The 21,812-nt window shown below is 46.8% G+C and overlaps 1 protein-coding gene across 17 annotated transcripts in view; it reads left to right on the top strand.

Moving 5' to 3' along the window:
* The window catches only part of TNS3 (tensin 3), a 309,033-nt gene that overhangs the window by 264,082 nt on the left and 23,139 nt on the right, over window positions 1–21,812 (top strand). For all 17 annotated transcript variants that reach the window (XM_031665397.1, XM_031665393.1, XM_031665405.1 and 14 more), the window contains 3 exons: window positions 15,832–16,003; window positions 17,211–17,845; window positions 18,523–18,609. In XM_031665397.1, coding sequence (XP_031521257.1) covers window positions 15,832–16,003; window positions 17,211–17,845; window positions 18,523–18,609 — 894 coding nt within the window. The remainder of the gene's footprint in view (window positions 1–15,831; window positions 16,004–17,210; window positions 17,846–18,522; window positions 18,610–21,812) is intronic.

Below are 21,812 nucleotides of genomic sequence, written 5' to 3'. Positions count from 1 at the left end.
ATACAGGAATAATACAGTTAGTGCACAGACTATTTAAAAAGACACTATTTTTTGCTTAATAGAGAAATTTTTCTAAGTTTTTCAAAATTTTTCAAAGTTTGTTAAGAGACATTTTAAAAATACTTATTTATTTATTTAGATGGAGTCTCACTTTGTCACCCAAGCCAGAGTGCAGTGGCATGATCTTTGCTTACTGCAACCTTCGCCTCCCGGGTTCAGGCGATTCTGTGGCTTCAGCCTCCTGAGTAGCTGGGACTATAGATGCGCACCACCACACCCAGCTAATTTTTGTATTTTTAGTAGAGATGGGGTTTCACCATGTTGGCCAGGCTGGTCCTGACCTCAAGAGGTCTGCCCGCCTCGGCCTCCCAAAGTACTGGGATTACAGGCGTGCCTCACGGTGCTTAGCCCTGTTAAGAGACATTTAAAAAGATAAAAATAAATGGAGAGAAAGCCACGTTTGTGGATAGGAAGACAATGTCACAAACATGTTGGACTCTCCCAATTTCATCTGTGTACTTAATTTAGTTCCAGTCAAAATGCCTGTAGATTATTTTGTGGAACTTGATAAGCTGATTCAAAGTTTATATAATAAAATAAAAATTCTGAGTAACCAGTATACAACTACCAGAAATGAGGAGTTACCACAAAGATAGAAAATTCAGCAAACTTGAACTGGTACAAGGACAGATAAATTGACCAACAAACAGATGAAAGTGCAGAACAGACCAGCACATGCTTGGAGCTCTGGTGCCAGACAAAACAGCCCAGGTCAGTAAGGGAAAGAGGAGCTGCCTCATAAATAGAATTGAGGTTTGCCAGCTAGAAAAGTTTAATGGATCCCTTTTATAACACATGCCAACATCAGTTCCAGATGGACCAAGGATGTCAATGTCAAATACATTCTTAGTAGAAAACCTGGGTGCACACGTTTTTCTGTTTTTTTTTCCTTCCTGTCTTCTGCTCTTCTGTTTCTCTTTTCCTGCCTTACTGTGGATTTATTTATCATTTAGGGGAAACTCTGTCTTTATTTATTGATAGTATTTTTGAGTATATCCCTTCCTGTAGTTTTTTTAGTCCTTGCTCTTGGTATATATGTAACCTGTCATTATTTATGGCTACTTATATTGTTTTATCACTTGGAGTATAGCATAGAAATCTTACTTCAATTTAAGTTTCTTCACCCTTCCCATTTTTAAAGTACAATTGTTGTAAGTATCTTATCCATTTATGGTGAGTACCACATGTGATGATGTCTGCTTGTTGCTCCAACTATCAAAAGTCACTTAAAAAACTCATGAGAGGAATGAACTTTTAATATTAACCCTTACTTTGACTCATTTGAACATTCTTCTTTCCTTTTGGAAGTTCCGAATCTTATGGTTTTCATTCTGTTTAGAAAATTTCCTTTGGCCATTCCCTGCCAGGACATTTGCAAACAACAAAACTTCTTCATTTTCCTTCATCGCTGGATTTCTTTATTTCTGCAGGATATAGAATTCACAGTTGACAGTTCTTTTCTTTAATTACCGGAAGCATGTGCCCACTTCTTTCTGGTCTCTTTGGTTTGGGTCTCTTTCAAAGAACTGAAGATAGGTGGATTCTCAGAGAAGCTGTCATTTTAAATGACACTAAGATAGGGAAAACAGTGCCAGGTAAATCATGATGCACTGTGGGTGAAGAGAGGTATGCACAGATTTCAGAAATGTAGCTCCGTGAGAAAAGGCAACTGGGGACTGGGCACATAAGGCCTCGAGGAGCGGTACCTCCAGCCCTAGAATGGCTACATGGTCAGCCCAGGGTGTGCAGAGCTGCAGGTGGGCTGGAGACGGGGTGCCTACCACACAATGAGTCCTCAGCAGGGGACCCCTCCCTGCCGGCCTCCTACGTAGGAAGCCCCGGTGATGTGACAGTGAATGAGACACAGCCTCACCTCTGAGGCACCCAGACATGGTTCCAGCAGAGTGTGCTACTAGCCATGTGCTAGGTAGAGCAGGGTTCGTGGCCACTAAGGGCCTCCATATGAGGGAATCAGGGAGCAGACTGCTCTTGAGTGCTTTAGAGGGCTTCATGCCCTGGGTAGGGCTTTTGTGGTTCTGTGGGCTCTCTAGTCCTTTGATCTTGAGCATCACACTCGACTCGTGGTAAATATCATCAGCAACTTAGTTAGAATATTTAGCCACTCCCCTCAGTTTTATGTTTGTCATATACAGGCTTTCACAAACCATTTTCTTTTTTCTTTTTCTAATCATAACATTCCATTCCTAGGATAGGTTTGTTAATTTTCATTTCACTGGGTTGTTTTTTTGATTTTTGTTTGTTTGTTTGTATTTTTGAGACAGAGTCTCACTCTGTCGCCCAGGCTGGAGTGCAGTGGTGCGATCTTGGCTCACTGCAGCCTCCCCCTCCCGAGTTCAAACGATTCTCCTTCTTCATCCTCCCGAGTAGCTGAGACTACAGGAGTGCACCACCATGCCCGGCTAATTTTTGTATTTTTAGTAGAGACGAGGTTTCACCACGTTGTTCAGGCTAGTCTCGAACTCCTGACGTCATGATCTGCCTGCCTCAGTCTCCCAAAGTGCTGGGATTACAGGAGTGAGCCACCACACCCGGCCTTCACTGGGTTGCTTTTTTTTTTTTTCCTGTTCTATTTCATTCTCACGTGCTTTCCCATTGGTTTGTGGTTTTGCTTTTGCATCAGTTTCCTTCTGTAGGTTGAGGCTATGTAATGTACCAAAAACCCGGTCCTGGGACTGAGGGATCAGTTCTGAGGGATGTTTGGTGCTTCTACAGTTCTTTAGCCTTTAATCTTTCTGTAGAATGCCAATGAGACTCCTCCTTCTAGGACAGCTGGGAGGGTGAGGAAATCCTCAGTGAATGTTGGTCATCAGGAAAACCTTGGTGGATGATGGGCAGGAGGGAAGCTTCAGCAGTGGGTCCGCCTCCCTGAACTGCTGGTTAGAGAGAGGCTTGGGTGCTGTAGAGAAGGAGGTCTTTTATACAGTGCTGTGCATTCTAAGTGGCTGGTCTTTGGGGAAAGAAGACAATGTAGAGTTAAAATCAGGACAATTTGGTGTATTTGAGCGAAGGTCTTTCTGATCTCCCAAGTGTTTGTTCCCTCCTTCCCCTCAGAGCAAAAATGGTTATTTCTTAAGTTTATTTCCTATGAGACAGGAGTAATTGTGGGCAGAGGGACTGATGAGAGCTTCAAGCATTGCCCAGTTCTGTCCCAGGACAGCCCTCTTGGAGAGAAAACCACCTGTGGCAGAGACTATGGATTGCTGTAAATTATCTTATTAATTGGAACATCACTTGTTATATTGGAGCAATTTTAGCACGTTCAAAGCTTTGCTGGAAGGCCCTCCAAATGCCGACACAACCTGCTGGCATTTCAACAGCGCTGGTGGCCTTTGTATTCGTGAGGTTTGGACTCAGTGGAATGGAGCTGGGCTCAATAGCACCTTCAGGGTCCAGAAGCCAGTGACATGGTGCATGACCGTGGAGATGCTGCCCATGAAGAACATAGAGCCGGCCTGAAGGAGAATGGCACCACCAAAAACCAGCAGGTTGAGAATGAGACCCTTGCATCAGCAAAGTGAGTAGCCTACCCATTGGGCATGGTACGAATCAGAAACCTTAGTGAAACAAAACACAAAGAGGAACGCAGTAAGGATTTGGAAAGCTGAAATGTGCCCCACTCAGAGCCTCGGCAGCTTGCTCCAGAAGCCGCTGGACTGGAAGTGAGGAGAATCGGGACCAAGAAGGAAGGCAGGTGAAGCCGCATCATCCGCCACCTCTGGCTGACTCAGGGCCCCATGAGATGCAGGTTTTCTGGCACAATTGGCTCCTCCTGGAGTCCTGCCTCAGGCTGGTCAGAATTCCCATGCTCCAAGAGTTGAAAGGGACACAGTCTGTGTGGTCTCCTCAAAAGCCACATGCCTCATGTCAGTTTTCATTTCTTTCTCGTCACGATGGACCTTTGGAGTGCTTGCCAGGGACCAGGCCCTGCTGTGAGCACCTTTCATGCCTTAACTTGGCAGATTCCCTGAGAACTCTGCAGTAGGGCCTGTGTCACTCTCCTGCCATTTACAGAGAGGCTGCATCTCCCCAAACCATACACCTCGTGTTAGGCTGAACTGTGACTCCCTGCACTCCCTGCACATTCCTATGCTGAATGAAGCCTTAACCAGAACCCCAGGATGTGACTGTGTTTGGAGAAAGGGCCTTTACAGTGGTGACTGGTGAAAGTGGTCCCTTAGGGTGAGCCCTTATCCAACGTGACTGGTGTCCCTGTAGAAGGGGGGCGATCAGGACGCAGACACACAGAGGGAAGACCATGTGAGGACACAGGGAGAAGACGGCCATCTGTGCACCGAGGAGAGAAGCCTCGGGAGAAACCGGCCCTGCCAATGCCTTGATCTTAGACTTCCAGCTGCTAGACTGTGAGGGGATAAATTTCTGTTGGTTCAGCCACTGTGTGGTGTCTGTTATAGCAGCCCAAGCTGACTAATACTCCCAGTTCGTGGAACATCAGGATTCCTCTTAACTTGCAGAGCTGTGGACAGAGTGAAAAGGAATGAGGTCGTGCTAATGAGCTAGAGGTGGGAAACCCAAGAATCGCGTTTGAGTCCTGCGCCAGCTGGGTGATGTGTATGTTTTCCTCGGCCTCCTCACAGGTGTGGATAGACAAGAGTGCACACCTTTAGGAGTTGTTCCGAGGGTCAAGTAAGCCCACTGAGCACCACACAGGTAGTCACTATTAGTAAAATAGTGATAATTTGTGAAGATAACTTACGTTTTCTGAACAAAGATAAAATGCATTCTGAGTCTCTGTTTATATTTACTGCAATGAGAATACATCTTCTTGTTAACTGAGTGAAGGGTTTAACTGAAGCTGAGGTTTCGAATTCTTACCTAACACAGGGTTCCCAATGTTGCCTTCCTCATTGCTCACAGGATGCTTTAGAAATACTGGGCACAGCACTACCTGGTTAGGGATCTGGCTAGAGTCTGACCAGTGATATTCTCTCAAAAGCAGTAGTCTTCCAGTTTCAGACACTACATGAGAAACCCCCATTAGCTGCCTGTGGTCCCTGGTACATGGGCTGGGGGGCATGAGCGATGCAGATGCCCCAAGTGCCACAGGGGTTCTTAGAGAGGCTGGTTCTCTAAGGGTATCTTTGATTCTACTCAGGTCCATTGAAATCTGCCACACTGAATAAGGTTTTCAAGTCATGGTAAGAGACTTCTGAGATTACAGGGGAGGTTTTTTCCCCTGGGCCTTATGTGATTTAGACTTCCATGGTGCAGTCATTGATATAGTTTGGATATTTGTCTCCTGCATGGGGGCAGATACTTCATGAAGGGTTTGGTGCTGTCCTCATGTTAACGAGTGAGTTCTCACTGTTAGTTCACATGAGAACTGATTGTCAAAAAGAGCCTAGCACCTCCCCTCCTCTCTCTGTCTGTCTCCCACTCTCTCTCTCTCTCTTGCCTTCCTCTCGCCATGTGATGCCAGCTTCCCTTCACAAGTCCAGTGGGAGTGGAAGTAGACAGGAGTGCACCGGCATGGGGTGGTTAGGCCAGGGTGAGGATGTGCAGAGTGCACATCAATGAGAGCTTCCTGAGGCCCTCACTAGGTGCAGATGCTTCTTCTACAGCCTTCAGAACCGTCAGCCCAATAAACTTCTCTTTAAAATAAATTGCCCAACCTCGGGGGTTCCTATATAGTAGTGCACATGTACTCAGACAGTGGTTGTAGGACAGAGTGATGATCCTGGACCAGTACTCCTCGGGGCTTCATCTGTCAAGCCACCAGGCTAAAGTGACCTTTCCTTAGAAGGGCTGTGGCAAAGTTCAGCACGTGTCATCTGTGTCCCATGTGCCGTTTCTAATGGAAAGCCAGATTCTCTGGGAATTCTGCCTGAAAACAGAAAACATCAAGACTTCCTGTCCTGTGGACCAGTCCAGTTATGAGACTGGAATTATTCTGCAGACTAAAGACTTGGAACCAGGCATCTTAGGTACAGCCTCTTCATCGGCATAGACCCTGGCCGGTATCATCTTGAGCAGCCTGAACCTTTCTCTGACCACTGTCCACTCCCGTGTGGACGTGGTATATGCGTTATGGTAACCTCCACTCTCCATCATGATGATCAGCCCAGGGCGCTCAAAGCCACTTATGCGGGTTCTCTCTCTGCTTGTGAAGGGCAAATACTTCCTGTTTGTGGGTTTTTGTTTTTGTTTTGTTTTGGCTCAGCATAAGGAAGGCTTCCCTGAGGAGGGTCAAATGGCTCTTTTCTTTTTTGATGCTGCTTTGCATACCCTCACCCTGGCCTGACCGCCCTGTGCTGGTACATTCCTGTCTATCTCCACTCCCACTGGACTGGAAGCAGCTTTTAGGCAAGGATCTTGTGTCACTGAGTCCGTTTCCTGTTGCAAGTAACCAGTCCCAACTCAAGTTGGCTAAAGGAAAAAGAAAGGAGAAAATGTAACTGTTCGCAGAGTCAAAGGGTGAAAGCTATCGAGTGTCCAGGGACAGGGGAATGGATAAACAAAATGTGATCTATGCATGCAGTGGAATATTACTCAACCTTTAAAAGGAAGGACATTCTGACATGCGCTACAACATGGAAGAACTTCAGGGACATTGTGTTTATTGAAGTAAGTCAGTCACAAGAAGACAAAGAGTCATTGAATTCGTACATACAGAAAGTGGGATGGTGGGGACTGGGGTGGAGGATAGGAAATTATTTCAATGGGGACAGAGTTTTAGTTTTGTAAGATTATAAAGTTCTGGAGATAGTTGGTGGTGGTGGTTGTATGAAAAAGTGAATGTACTTGATGCTACGGCACTGTACACTTAAAAATGGTTAAGATGGTAAAGTTCGTTATGTATGTCTTATCACAATTTGAAAAACACAGTGAAACTCACTGAGCAGCTGTGAGTGGCTGTGGTCTCAGATTTGGTTTCAGGAGGACTTCTTGGTTACTCGGGGGGTGGGTCTTTCTCTCTGTCTCTCTCACAGTTTTTTTCCAGCGGCTCCCTAAGCCCTGATTTTCTCAGCTGTGTGTTGGCTCTGTCTGCAGGCTTGATGTGGTCTCTAGGCAGCCTCAGTAGCTCTACCTCAGTGTCATCTTTCTTTAAAGTCTGGAAGGAAGGAAGTCGTTTGTTTTCTTGAGAGCTCAAACCAAAGCACATTTTTTACAACTCCCATCCCTTGTAGGTTGCTAAGGGACTGTGTGAGTCCCTGGAGGAACTGGCCTCACTTAGTGCATCCCAAGTGTAAAAACTGCTTTGGAAACACTCACTATGAAGAAAAACCCTGTTTTCACTGTTTCAACATTAGAATTCTCTACACAACACCAACTAAATTGAGAAATGTGTTTTCTTTCCAGTCTGATCAAAACCTTGAATATAAATGGGACATCCTCAAAGAGTAAGAGAAAATAGAGCTCCAATTGTAATGAACTATTGCTTCTACATTTTCTACTTCCTTTTGTGTTATTGCTTAAAAGGAAGACTGTGGCATAGTCTTTTTTGAAGGGGATAATTCCAATTGTGATGAGAATGTCATAAAAGGGTCACCCGGCTTTTAGTGGACAGGATTCCCATTTCGGCCCTGGCTGGAGCAATTCTGGCTTCACTGTGGGAAGAAGAACCTTGCTTCCTTTAAAAAGACAGAAAGAGTTTATCCTTTTGAGAGCATTTCTCATATTTGCTGAAATCAGTTGACCTTAAGCTATAGAACAAATTTTATATTATTTGTATTATGTTGACATCAGGATTTTAAAAAGAAAAGGTTAAACACCAAGAAAGTACATATTTATTCATTTGTGGATTTTTCATCATTTTTGTTTGTAGAGTATCTATAGGACTTTGATTCTCATCAGAAACCATGAAAATGCTTTTTCAGTGTATTGGGATTGTCACTAATTAATTCTCACATCTGGCTGCCTGCCATCTTCTCTTTGCTTTCAAGAAGGTTGGTTAAATGGCCTGATTGTTCATAGACAAAAAACAGAAGAATTATAGGATAAGGACTTTTTTTTTTTTTTTTTTTTTTTTGAGATGGAGTCTTGCTCTGTTGCCCAGGCTGGAGTGCAATACCATGATCTCGGCTCACTGCAACCTCCATCTCCCGGGTTCAGGTGATTTCTGGCTAAGTTTTGTATTTTTAATAGAGACGGTGTTTCACCACGTTGGCCAGGCTGGTCTCAAACTCCTGACCTCAAGTGATCCACCCGCCTCGGCCTCCGAAAGTAAAGATAAGGACTTAAAAAACAAAAACAAAAACAAAACAAACAAACAAAAAACCTAATCTCTACTGAGGTAACTGCAACACAAAGTCTTGCTTTTCTAAATTAGAATTTAAAAATTCTTAGCTAAATAAACCCTAGAAATCATCTAATTTGATCCCAATTGAAGTGAGTCTGTAAATGAAGATCCTGAAGACCCCAGGAGTTGACAGTGTGCCCGGCACCCCATAGTTTATGGCAGAAGAGCTCAGGCTAGAACTTGGAGATCTGAGATCTGAGCTGTCTTCCGGCAGCAGTCCCAGTTGCCCACCTAGAAATGTAATGGAAGAAGGATACGAGAGATTTGATGTTCCATTTTTTTTAGAACTCTCAAATAATGGAAAAAGAAACTTTCTATTTAACTGCATAATAATCCCGGGATGTGACTAGGAGGGAGGAGAGAATGGAGATAGATAAATAGATAGATATTCTCACTTCGGAAAGTTTATTGTGAATATGCCTATGTATTTATGGACCAAAGATTGAGACTGCATTTTTAGGTAGTTAACATAACTCAAGTTTCTTCACTTGGATAGGAGACTATAATATTGACCTCAGCTAAATTTATTTTATTTTTCGTTAAAGGTGACATAAAACATTCAAAGGCAATTTGTAGTTATTAACTAATTGATGTATGAGTGAATAATTTTTATGCCTTATCAGGAACACAGGAAATTAGGAACACAGGAAAATGTTGATTTTGTTTTTAATGTCACATGTCCTGATTTTTTGCTAAGTAAGTTATGGTTCCTGCATCTATGATAAGAGTCACACCCTAAGGATGAAATTTGATGTTTGGATCCCTCATGAAAGTTTAATATGTCTGACAACTCCTTACACATTTAGGTTGCAGGTCTTTGGCCTGGCTTTAAGGCTTCGGAAGAGGGAGCCAGTGGCCCTGCCTGAGCCCTGTGGCTTTCTTTTCTTCCTGTTAACTTATATGTCATGTAAATAGTGGCCATTGGAGAATGAGTGGTATCCAGCTTCCCACAGAAGCCTGGATGAGAGCATAAAAATAGATCGTTTGGAAAAGGGCCCATGACCCTCTGTCACCCTTGTTCTGGGTAAAGGAAATGAAGGAAGTGGAAGCCAAGAGGAGAGGAGCATAGACATTCCTGAGGTCCCAGAAGGACGGGCACGCACCTCCCAAGTTATAGCCCAGCCCCCGGGGCTGCCCCACAGCAGCGGCCTTCCCGGCCACCTCACCCCCGCAGGGCACCAGGGACACCAGCTGCTTAGGCGGAATACCAGAAAGTGAGATGAATGTTGTTTCCACACACTAACGGTATTATGCCTCCTGCTCTGGCTCTGAGCAGCAAAGGGAAAATGTGAGAATATTGTGGGAATGAAGGGCAGAAGGAGGCCAAGCCAGCAGCGTGCCTGGAACTAAAAGGAGCATCTGTTCAGGGCCCAAGATAGTTTCTGGTTGGCAGGGCTGTGCTGGCGTGCACACGGTCTAAACAGCATCCCTGTTTGGCCTCTGGAGCCTCCCACGCTGTGGAAACACATCTTCGTAAGGGAGGGGTGCATGGCCTCAGTAAGGTGGCTTTTGCCTTAGAAGAAGTTGGCCTGCCCTGGAAAACCCTCCATGTAGTTGCTTTGAAGGACAGTTATGCTCACTGTGGTGTCCTTATGTCTCCAATTCTGAAGCAGAGAGACGGGCTACCAGAGGCACAGGGCTGTGGAAGGCCTGCCTGCCACATTCTCGCTCTGCTAGGAACAGTGGGGTTAATGCCTCCACAGATGCCCCTGTGCAAGACGGTGCAAATCCCATCTGCTCCTCACCCCGTCATCCCCACCCTGGGCCATCTCCTGGGCTCTTGTAGGTGCAGAGCTGAGGATACAGGCACCTGATCCCCCCCACAACAAGGAGCTCAGCCCACGTCCTGTCCTCGTTTTTAACATTGCTAAAAATGTTCATGGTAGTTTAACCGTGAACATCAAATGTACAAGTTAAACAACAACAACAGTTCTGCCTGTCCTTATGCTGAGCACGTTTCTAGAAATGAAGTGAACTCATGCAAAAGGATTTGCAGTAGGTAGATCATCCTCACTTGACTGGTGCCTTTGACTAAGGTTTTTGGTGCACTTCCCCCAGTCCTGCCGGCTGCTGTTGTGTGCTTGCTAGATGCCCAGCAGGGATAATGCAGAGAAGCACTTAGAAAGGCACCCAGGCTCCCGCTGCCTCACTCTCCTCTCCCGTTAAGCATGGGCACATCTCGAGGAGCTGTGCAGACCTAAGGGAAGTGGAGAGGATAGGTGCTGAGCACAGCGCCTGCAGGGTGTGCAGACCTAAGGGAAGTGGAGGTGGTAGGTGCTGAGCACAGCGCCTGCAGGGTGTAGGTTCTGTGTAAAGTGTAGCTGCTGTCAGCATCTTCTTTGCTGTCTGCCATCCCGGTCACTGAAACTAGTAGTGACTCCACTGACCTGAAGATGTGACCCTCACCCAACTTATCTGGGAATGCCAAGGCCCATCTAATAAGTGGATTAATTGCTGTGACATTGAGCTGTGTGGCACTCTGTTAGTTGACTTGCATCTCTGAGCACAGGCAAGGACCAAGGACCTGCAGGAGAAATGGCCCAGGAAGCCCAAGTCTCCCTGTGCTGAAGTCCTTGGGATAAACATGGAATCTGATGCTTTGAGCAGCCGCTTCTTCAAAGAAAGGGTTAAGTCCTGTCACCCGGTCAGGAACTGGTCTGACAGAGGGAACTACACAGCCAGGGTGCCCCAGAGTTGGTGCTAATTGAATGATAAACAAAGCCACTTTCATGGGAAGTGCTGGGCTTGCTGTTTTCTGGGACAAGCACTGTGATAACAGGAACAAAGTGGATTTTATTTTCCTTCAGCCTCTTCTCATTTGGTGAAATTCCCAGGCGCCATGGGAGTGCATTGAGGGCTTCTGAGTCATGGCATGGGGTCTTCTAGAGCCTTGAGGCACGGGGACCGTTAACAGGGATGTGAAGCACCAGATATTGCCCCCGTGGCTTTGTGGGGACCACTAAGAGCAATGTCAGTCATAGAAACAGGTACTGTGTGCTGTGCTGCGTTATGTGCTCCTCTCTTGTATGACTCTTTGAAAGCTCAAACAACCAACCATAAGGTGGGCATATTAAATTTGATTAATTAACATTTTATTTATTCCAAAGTTCTGTGCTGCTCCTTGGCATGAGACCCTAGGAACTGATCAACCAACCGTCCACCTACTCCTCCCAACCAGACCCCTGAGCAGTATTTCCACGTCATGCTCTGAACTTCTCCCTCTAACCTCTAAGCCTTTACTAGTTCATTCATTAATTCATAATGTGAATGACCTGGAGCTCCTACAGGTGCCAGCCCAGTGCTGGGGATACAGAGGTGAATGGCAGGAGTGGCCCCTGCCCCATAAGCAAAGAACCCATGAGGTGGTTGTGTCAGATGCCACCCATCCTTCCCAAAGGGCATCCATCAAATGCCACTTGCTCCAGGAAGCCTTCAGACGAAGCTCCCTCCAGATTAAGCAAGTCTCCCTGTGGGTCCTCCTGCAGCTCAAAAGCTGTACCTCACATGCTCCTCCATGCAGTAGTAATTTGCACATGGTCTCATCTAGCTGACACAAGCAGGACACGCAGGCACTCCCTGTTTTGCTTTTGTTTCTCTCTTCCGTTCTCCCACTGGTCTAGGCCATGTTAGTGGAAAACTGGTGCCCAGTAAAGACATTTTTTTTTTAATTTTTATTTTTTGAGGTGGAGTTTTGCTGTCTCGCCCAGGCTGGAGTGCAGTGGCATGATCTCAGCTCACTGCAACCTCTGCCTCCCAGGTTCAAGCGATTCTCCTGCCTTAGCCTCCTGAGTAGCTGGGATTACAGGCATGCACCACCACACACAGCTAATTTTTGTATTTTTAGAAGAGACGGGGTTTCACCATGTTGGCCAGGATGGTCTTGAACTTCTGACCTCAGTTGATCCCCCTGCCTCGCCTCCCAAAGTGCTGGGATTATAGGCATGATCCACCTCACCCAGCCCCAGTAAAGACATTTTAAATGGAAAAGAAATACAGACAAACATAAATGGAGATAAGTAATCTTAGTACTGGGAATAGAAGTGAGGGTGCAGAGGGATGATTTTAAACCCCATCTTTGTTTTTTCTATCCCAGCTTTCATAGAAAGAAATAATAAATTCACCAAACACTTATTTTAGAACATTTCCTGTGGGCCATATTGGGAGGAGGGGCCGTCAGTCACATAACTGCATCTGCTCTACGGATTTACAGGTCAGTCATAGCAGGAGACATGCACATGCATTCATGACACAGACTGAGCATTTGCTAGGCCTGGCCTTGAGATGGTCATGATATTTACAGTTGGGTGCAACAGACACACCATTCCCAAGGATCTTACAGTATGTTCATACAAACAATACATTAGTACTGGGCTTTTCTGTAATGGAAACATTATTAAATGTTGAAAACATCTGTGCAAAAATTGGTGTCCCATCCTTTCCCCCAACATGGACAAGGCACTGTGTTTCAGACTTTGTATTTGATTTTCAGAAGTTTTACTATTAAGTGCTTGTGTGTAGTTTTCTTTTTATTTATCCTCCTTAAGTTTTTTGTTTGTTTGTTTTGTTTTTTAACTTGTGGTTTGATTTCTTGAGTCTTTTGGGAAATTCTCGGTATGTTTATTTTCCAATATTGCCTCTGCCTCATTCAATTTCTCCACCACTTCTTGGACTTCAATTATATGTATGTTAGAATTTTTAAGAATCATATCTCTTGTCTCACCGTCTTTTGTGTATTTCTTATTCTTGTTCTTCTTTGTGTTTCAGACTGCATATTTTCTTCCTATTTTTCTCCCAGTTCACTCACAATTTCTTCTGCTGTGTTTAGTCTGCTGATAAAATCATGAACTGAATGCTTAATTTCATTTATTTTGTTTTTGAGTTCTAGATTTTCTCTTTGCATATATACATATATGTGTGTGTGTGTGTGTATATATATGTTCTAGAGTACATGTGCACAATGTGCAAGTTTGTTACATATGTATACATGTGCCATGTTGGTGTGATGCACCCATTAACTCTCCATTTACATTAGGTATTTCTTCCCTCCCCACTCCCCGCAGAATGGCGATCATTAAAAAGTCAGGAAACAATAGGTGCTGGAGAGGATGCGGAGAAATAGAAACACTTTTACACTGTTGGTGGGAGTGTAAACTAGTTCAACCATTATTGAAGACAGTCGGGTGATTCCTCAAGGATCTAGAACTAGAAATACCATTTGACCCAGTGATCCCATTACTGGGTATATACCCAAAGGACTATAGATCATGCTACTATAAAGACACATGTACATGTATGCTTATTGCAGCACTATTCACAACAGCAAAGACTTGGAACCAACCCAAATTTCCATCAATGATAGACTGGATTAAGGAAATGTGGCACATATACACCATGAAATACTATGCAGCCATAAAAAAGGGATGAGCTCATGTCCTTTGTAGGGACATGGATGAAGCTGGAAACCATCATTCTGAGCAAACTATCGCAAGGACAGAAAACCAAACACAGGGCGGGGAACATCATTTGATTATTCTTAATGGACTTCAGTTCTTTGATGAAATTCTCTTTGCTTCTGCTTTTTTAAACATTCTGTTCAGTTATTTTAATATCTGTGGCTTTTAATATCAATTTTTGAACCAGCTGTGGGTGTTTTTTTCTGTGTGTGGGGTGGTGACAGTCTCGGTTTTCATTTGTCATGTTTCCTGCCATTGATGATCAGTTTTTTAAAATTAAATATTTGATACTGTATTTTTAAAGTACAAAGTCAGGCTCTGGGTGGGGGAGGCATGTTCTTCAGAGAGGATATAATTTTTCTTACAGGCTACCTAGTCAGATCCAGTCATGGTCCTCTTGTTTCTAGTTTGTAGCCCTTCAGGGATCTTACCTTGAAACCTTGTGGTGTTTGCAAAGGCCCCTCTTCCTAGGTACATCTTAAACTGCTATTTTTGGTTACTTAGCATCCGCTAAGACACTGCCACAATCCCTGCTGATCTTTTTAGCTTCATAGCAGCTGGCTTTGTCTTGGTTACTGGGCATTGGGCCGTGTACCTCTGCCACTTAGGACTCAGAAATGCCTTGAGGGGAAACGTGCTCAGAGTGTTTGACTCTGTCTCTGCAGTCCTCATTTTTCTGAGACCTTGGCACTTCCAGAACTGGCTGCCTTGGTAGCTCTGAACTCAAAACTTTATCTCCCCAGAACAGTGTGATCACCATTGCTGGTTTGCGTGTGGCCCTTATACCACATGCGTCCAAATGGGTCAATGTCTGAGAAGGAAAAATGGCCATGGATGGCCTGCTCCCTTCCCTGGAGGTTTTGGCCCAGTGAGCCCTGGCTGCCTTGGGAGATCTGAATGGGTTCAAACTATTGTTGTTAGTATTTTGTGTAGCTTTCATAATTGTCCTCAGTGGAAGTGTAATTCCTGCATTGTAGCTGAAAATTAACATGCTCTTTGTAGTACTGGCTTTGAGCTGTTGCAGCTGATGTGGCAATCTTTGATAGATAAGGGTTTACAGAATGAGTTGTAGGGAAAACAGCATCATTTGGAAATCTCTAAATTTCAATACCCTCTCCAGGAGATGAATAATATGGACTTTTTTTCTACGTTAATATTCTCTTACAATCCTCACTTGTTTTGAAAACAGAGAACAAAATGACCGGTATTTCTAATAATATTATTTTATTGACCGTGGTAGATTTATCCATTTCTTGAAGCCTGGCTTGAAAAAAGAAAAAAAAGGCAAGGTGTTTTAAATATCCAGAAATAATGCAGCTACTGGGCGAGAGGAATGTGCCTGGGCTCAGGCATGGGACACAAGCAGGTTTGCATTCTGGCCCACCTGCGAGGGCAGCCTCTGCACCCCATGGTGTGGCCTGTGCAGCAGCAAAGTTGACCTGGAAAGCACCAGCATGGGTTTCTGCCCTCATAGCGCTCAATGTCGATGGCCCAGTTACCAGCTGGGGACCAAAGGAAGGTGGAGGACACCTAGGCCGCCCGGCTGCTGCAGGGCCTGCACTTATGGTCTTTATGGGGAGAAGTCGCCTGCTGGTTTGCAGAGGAAAGGCCATGCTGATTCTAAAGTGAGGTGCAGCCTAGATCATGGGGTGGAGAGTACATTACAGGACATCAGCCTTTGTGGGGGACGGGGCTGGAAGGACCAGCCCAGGGGGCCCAGTGTGTGTCTTCCCACATGACTGAAGGGATGCCAGTGCTGACCAGCTCGTGGTAATGGGCTGGACACTGTGTGGCGGACTGAGTTAGGTCACTTTATTTTTGGGAACAGTGATGGGTGAGAATAAACCCATGCTTGGGGTCAAAGGGCTGGCCGCCTCCTCCAGCCTATTACGGGTAGTGATGTCATGTTCAGTATGGCCATGGATGATAGAAAGTCTCAAAGTCAACACTGTTTCTTGTGGAACATGCAAAAGCGGCAGAGATTATGACTTCTCCAGTCCTACAACTGAGGTCTCTCTGCTTTCTGTGTTCCCACTACAGAACCACGAGGCTGCCCTGAGACGCTCAGTCACACTGTGGGGATGTCAGAGAGCCCCATCGGACCCAAATCCATGATGCTCCGGGCCGACGCGCCCTCGACGCCCTCCTTTCAGCAGGCTTTTGCTTCTTCCTGCACCGTTTCCAGCAACAGCCCCGGGCAGAGGAGAGAGGGGTAAGAAGATGGATCTTTAAACTTGGCACAACCTCCCCAAAGACACAGGATGCTGAGAGGCGTGTGGGAGCAGCGGGGGCTTGCTCTTCAGAGAAGCTGAAGCTAGACTAGGCAGGGATTGGCCTGAAGATGGGGCGGGGCAGGGGACCAGGGCTGTGTGGTGACATGAGAAAATATAGGGACATACAGGAAATAGAGGGAAAATCAGTCTTAGAAGGATTCTAGTTAACAGAAAGACCGGGGGGTGGGAGGGGGTGGGTATTAACAGGGAAAAATGGCCTATTTCTGCTTCAGAAAGATACTGCCCCTGAGGAAATTCATATGTGAGACCATTCCTCTTGCTCAGAATAGGAATAAGTTTCTTTATGCTTTTTTGTATGGACGCGTAGCTCCCTATTTAACTTTTTAAATTCTACCTCCATTCTCCTTAAAATAAAAAAGGAGCCCTCATCTAAGGACATTATACATAGACTCTGTACCCATGAGTGTTCCATTGTTAGTGAAATATGTGTGTCACGTGGTGTGGTTTTAGCTGTCTTTCCATACTCATAAGTGGGTGGTAATTTCCAGTAGTCTTTGTCGTATCCATTAATCAGCTGGTTCATCTAGCAAGCATGGATTGAGGACTGATGGTGTGTCTGGCAGATAAAGGACATGGGCAGAAGGATCATGCTGCTTGGAGGAGGGGACCTGCAGTGAACCAGTGGCCCCACTGCAGGGGATGAATGTGGGTGGCATCCCTGCCTAGTGCTGTGGGACAAGATGGAAGGGCATTTCTACTCCCGAGGGCACATGTGTATGTGGCCGTAGGTGCTGGGCAAGGGCTGGGAAAAGGCTTCCCAATGGGTACACAGCTGAGCTGCGTGTTAAAGGAAGAAAGGGCCTTGACCCGGTGAAGATGCAGGAGGGAAGGCGCAGGGGCCGAGGGAGCAGCATCTGTGCATGTGGAGGCCTTCGTGGGGCGGCTCCCCTGGGTGCCCTCATGCGGGCTGCAGCATCCGGGCATGAAGTGGGGGCTTGAAAGGCAGGCAGCATGAGCTCAGAGAGGGCCTTAGTGTACATAGTTTGGAAAATCCCTCCTGTGCTGCCTGGAGGGCCTCAGCACCCACTTCCCCATCCCTGTCTTCCCATGTGGGTGACGCTTGCTGGTCTCTAGGTGTCTCTTTGTACCTTACGTGCTGTCTTGGTCGGCTTGTCTTTTGGACAGCTCCTCTTCTGCAGAACGCCAGTGGGTGGAGAGCAGCCCCAAGCCCACGGTCTCCCTGCTGGGGAGCGGCCGGCCCACCGGAAGTCCCCTCAGTGCTGAGTTATCCGGTACCAGGAAGGACTCCCCAGTGCTGTCCTGCTTCCCGCCGTCAGAGCTCCAGGCTTCTTTCCACAGCCATGAGCTGTCCCTAGCAGAGCCACCGGACTCCCTGGCACCCCCCAGCAGCCAGACCTTCCTGGGCTTCGGCACCGCCCCAGTGGGAAGTGGCCTTCCGCCCGAGGAGGACCTGGGGGCCTTGCTGGCCAATTCTCACGGAGTGTCACCGACCCCCGGCATCCCGCTGACAGCTACAGGGGCTGCCGACAATGGCTTCCTGTCCCACAACTTTCTCACGGTGGCGCCTGGACACAGCAGCCACCACAGTCCAGGCCTGCAGGGCCAGGGCGTGACCCTGCCCGGGCAGCCGCCCCTCCCTGAGAAGAAGCGGGCCTCGGAGGGGGATCGTTCTTTGGGTTCAGTCTCCCCTTCCTCCAGTGGCTTCTCCAGCCCGCACAGCGGGAGCACCATCAGTATCCCCTTCCCGAATGTCCTTCCGGACTTTTCCAAGGCTTCAGAGGTGGCCTCACCTCTGCCAGGTAGGTGTGTTTGCAGCAGGTGGGAGGGCCCCTCTGTCCATTCACTCAGGAAGGGAAGGGTTCAGACCTGCAGCTGAGCTGGCACATCTCTAGTGCTGGGCCGGGCACCTGGAGAGAAAATCCAGAGCCGTTGGGGTACTTTTCCATTTTCCTGGTCCAAAGCCAAGCACTGGCCCAGGCTTCTCATTCACTCTTCTTGGCTTCTGTGTTTGGCCACCTTGGATTCCTTCCAGTTGTAGAAAGTGCAGACATCTGCAGTGGTTCTATTTTCCGTTTCACTTGGGAACATGGCTTTTTGTAAATAACAAATTCCTTGTCAAATTAAATGAATTCATCCTAAACGCAATTACGAAATATTTCAAGTGTATAAGCAGCAATGTGGTCTATGGGTTAAACAACACCAACTTTGCCCTCTGTTTCCTTGCTACCTTCCTATGTATTCTTAAAAATGTATTGCAAAGGCCCAATCCAAGCATCCTGTTGTTTTGTTTTGTGTTATAAAGCTGTCACTGCCTCATCTATCTCAGTCATTTCAAAGGCAGAGTTCCCTTTCCTTAGAACATCCCTCGCTTGCTTGCCTTTGCCATGGGATTTGGACTTCTGGGATCACAGCAGATGAGAGGTTGCAAGAAGAAAAGTGTCCATCATGGTCACTGTTTTTAAATTTTGCTTTACAGATAGTCCAGGTGATAAACTTGTGATTGTGAAATTTGTTCAAGACACTTCCAAGTTCTGGTACAAGGCGGATATTTCAAGAGAACAAGGTACGTGGGGAGGATGAGGGCCTCCCTGGGCATCTGCCATCCTGCCTGCTTTGCTGCCTTGTGTGAGGATGGGCCCCGCGGTGGGAACATCAGGCAGCTGTGGCCTTGTTATGGATTGAGTTCGAGCAGGGCCCACACATTATTCCATGCCTCCTGGGGAAATGCTACAAACTTTACATTTTTATAGGGAAACACTCACTACTAATGGGAGAGTTGGTGAGGAATGGGCCCCAGCCATGAGCATTCCAGCGTGTAGGGTGTAATTTCTGGCTGCTTGCACCAGCCAGTGGCTTACCAGTGATGCCAGCCCACAACTGCTGACTGTAAGGAGGAGACACACTCTCCTGCATCTCCATGAAACCACAGAGGACAGGGTGAGGAAGCAGGAGAGACACCCTGCTCTGAGAAGTCAGGGACTCTGTGTGTTCGTGAACACCTATATAAGCACTTAATAATGAGACCCGGTTGTGGACTTAACCGCATGCCTCACACACAAACCAGGCAGAGCATCTCTCTGCTTGTTATAGTGTCAGGCATTCTTTTTTAAATTTGAAATCGTTAATGTTAATTTTTGAGCAATGAATATTTGAATGTTTTGAGCATTACTTTTTACCGGAGCATGAATAGAAGAGATGTGGGAGAGGAAGGTTAGCAAGCTCTTCTGGGCAGTCTTCCTTGGAGGCAGCCTCTGGGCAATGAGCAGAATTCACAGGGTGCTTCCCTTGGCTGTGGAATGGATGCGTGTCTCAGCTGAGTGTACCTTCCTCTGGATACCTCATTTTGGCAGTGCATAGAGTTTGGATATACCTCGGAAGAGATGGTGTGTGACTGGCACGGCAGGGCGGGGCCATGGCTCCAGTGCCTGGAAGACAGAGTCAGGATTCCTAGGGACCAAAGTGAATCCCAGTGGCCGCCTGGTGGCTGCTGGAGTGAGAGAGAGGGAATGGGTTGGTTTAAGGTGGTGAGAAATGACAAGCTGCCCGCAGTCAGCAGGAGACCCACTTGGCTCCTCTGTGCCTCTTTATCTCAACTTCAGAAGAAAATAAAGCTCTCTCCTTATGAAGATGCCTCAGGAATGCCTAGAGATGAGTAGTTGAGTGGCAGAAAAATAGCACTGTCCAGCTCTCCACTGAAATTCTGCTATTCAGTTATGTAGATGATAGAAATGGTAAGAATGTGCATCTCTTATGATCTCAAAGAAGCGATTGTCATTTTAAGTGGAAGAGAGAGAAAAAAAGCCCGTGGCCTGGAAAGACCTTCATTTCCCTGAATTGGCCTTTGTGAAATGCTGCCCACCATGGCCGAGGGCCCCTCTGCGGCCGGATGCTGTGTGCCTGTTGCCACCACCAAGGCCCTGCTTGTGTCTCAAGAATCCCGATGACTGTGGCCCCCAGTGCCTCGGCACCTCCTCCAGCTGGCCAGACTCAGAGGTGCCTATCCAGCACCGTGGCCTAGGAGATTCTGCACGGACCCTTCCACTCTATTGGCGCCATCTTCTAGAGCAGGGCAATGTGTGGGGCTGGATGCCCCCTTCTCTTATCGTGCAATGTCATTGTAGCAGAGGGATCTGAAACAGACAGATTTGGGTTGGAGTGCACTGCTGGCTTAACTCAGCAGGGTAGCGAGTTTCGAGCCTGCCGTGGGGAGTTGCTGTGAGTGGTGCCATGTGGAAGGTACCTGCCCTTGCTGGCGCCTGGTAGATGCAGGATAAGTGGATGTGGATGTGCAGTACGTGTAGGGGCTGCTGTTGGCATGTGCCTGGTCTTCAGCACACATTGTAGAAGGTTTGCTGGGAGGACCGCGTCTCAGGATGGCCAACATGTGCATTGAGTGTTAGTTTTTCCAGCTGTGCTCTAAAAGGATAACCTCCATTTTCTACATATTTTATATAGAAGAGACCTGTGCAGACGAACCTTCTACTGCCTGTGTCAGAGTCTCCAAACAGCAGAAGGCTGCCCATGGGTGTCATTTATTTGGGTTTTAACTGTCAGATGTGCCTTTTTCTAGAAAAGCTGTCGTGACATTTCAGGGTGATGCAGGAGGGAAAAAAACACCCAGATAGCCTCTTTGGGAGTGCAATTTGTCACATACTTAATTCCTTAAGGTTTCCTAAAGCTAACATAAAAATGCCTCAGGAGGATAAGAGGACCTTAATGTAAAATCAAAATTAAGGACTACCGCCCCAGTTGTACTTCTGGGGTGTTACTTCTCCAGATGCTGTGAAATTACTCGTTGCAGGGTGAGACAGTGTGAGATGGTGAGAGTAGACTCGCTTGCCTCCCCTCTCCCCACCCCCATCTGCCAGTACCAGGGTGGAGCACGCGGCTACCGTGTGCAGTGTGTGGATGCTCATTTTTACAACTTCAGCACACCAGGCTCCTCAGCCCACTTTTGTTTGGAAAAACAACGGATCTAAAATTCTCCTCTTATTCCCATTGCCAGGGCAGGAGAGCACAGCCCCTTCGCACTCTTGCAGCCTGGCAGCTGGGGCTTCCCTCCCGGCCTGAGGAGAACTGGGCGGAGCAAAGCCTGCGTTCCCTCCACTGCCATCCACATGTGCCTAAGGTCTCAGTCCTGTAAGGCTTCTACACTTTATTTACCACAGGGAAGTAAAACCATGACTTACAAAAAGAAAAGCTCTGAAGTCTATCACAGTTGAAACAAAATGTAAGCAATTTTTTGTCCTACTTAGGAAAAACAAAAAAAGGAGGCCTGGCACAGTGACTCACTCCTGTAATCCCAGCACTTAGGGAGGCTGAGGTGGGAGGATCACTTGAGCCCTGGAGTTCAAGACCAGCCTGGGCAACATAGTGAGACTGTCTCTACCAAAAATCTAAAAAAATTAGCTGGATGTGGTGGTGCACACTTGTAGTCCCAGCGACTCAGGAAGCTGAGGTGGGAGGATCGCTTGAGCCCAGGAGGTTGAGGCTGCGGTGAGCTATGATTGCGTCACTGCACTTCAGTCTGGGCAACAGAGCAAGAGAGACTGTCTCAAAAAAATAAAAATTAAAAATTGAAAAAAAGTAATGCACGTTTAGCCCTCAAGTTTATAGACTATGCTGTGAGAAAACGTGCACCAGAATTCAGGGTTTATTCCCATGACCTGTGCCCTGCTCCAAGAGGGGCCCCCCTCCCAGCTCTGGGTCCCTTGCGTGGGCGGCTGCAGTCCTGGCTGGAGCTACCAGCAGTCTCGGGCATGCCCG

Source organism: Papio anubis, chromosome 4 (genome assembly GCF_008728515.1).
Source record: "Papio anubis isolate 15944 chromosome 4, Panubis1.0, whole genome shotgun sequence".
NCBI classification, from domain to species: domain Eukaryota; kingdom Metazoa; phylum Chordata; class Mammalia; order Primates; family Cercopithecidae; genus Papio; species Papio anubis.
Note: the sequence above shows the minus strand (reverse complement) of the source record. Positions and strands in the feature narration are given on the sequence as shown.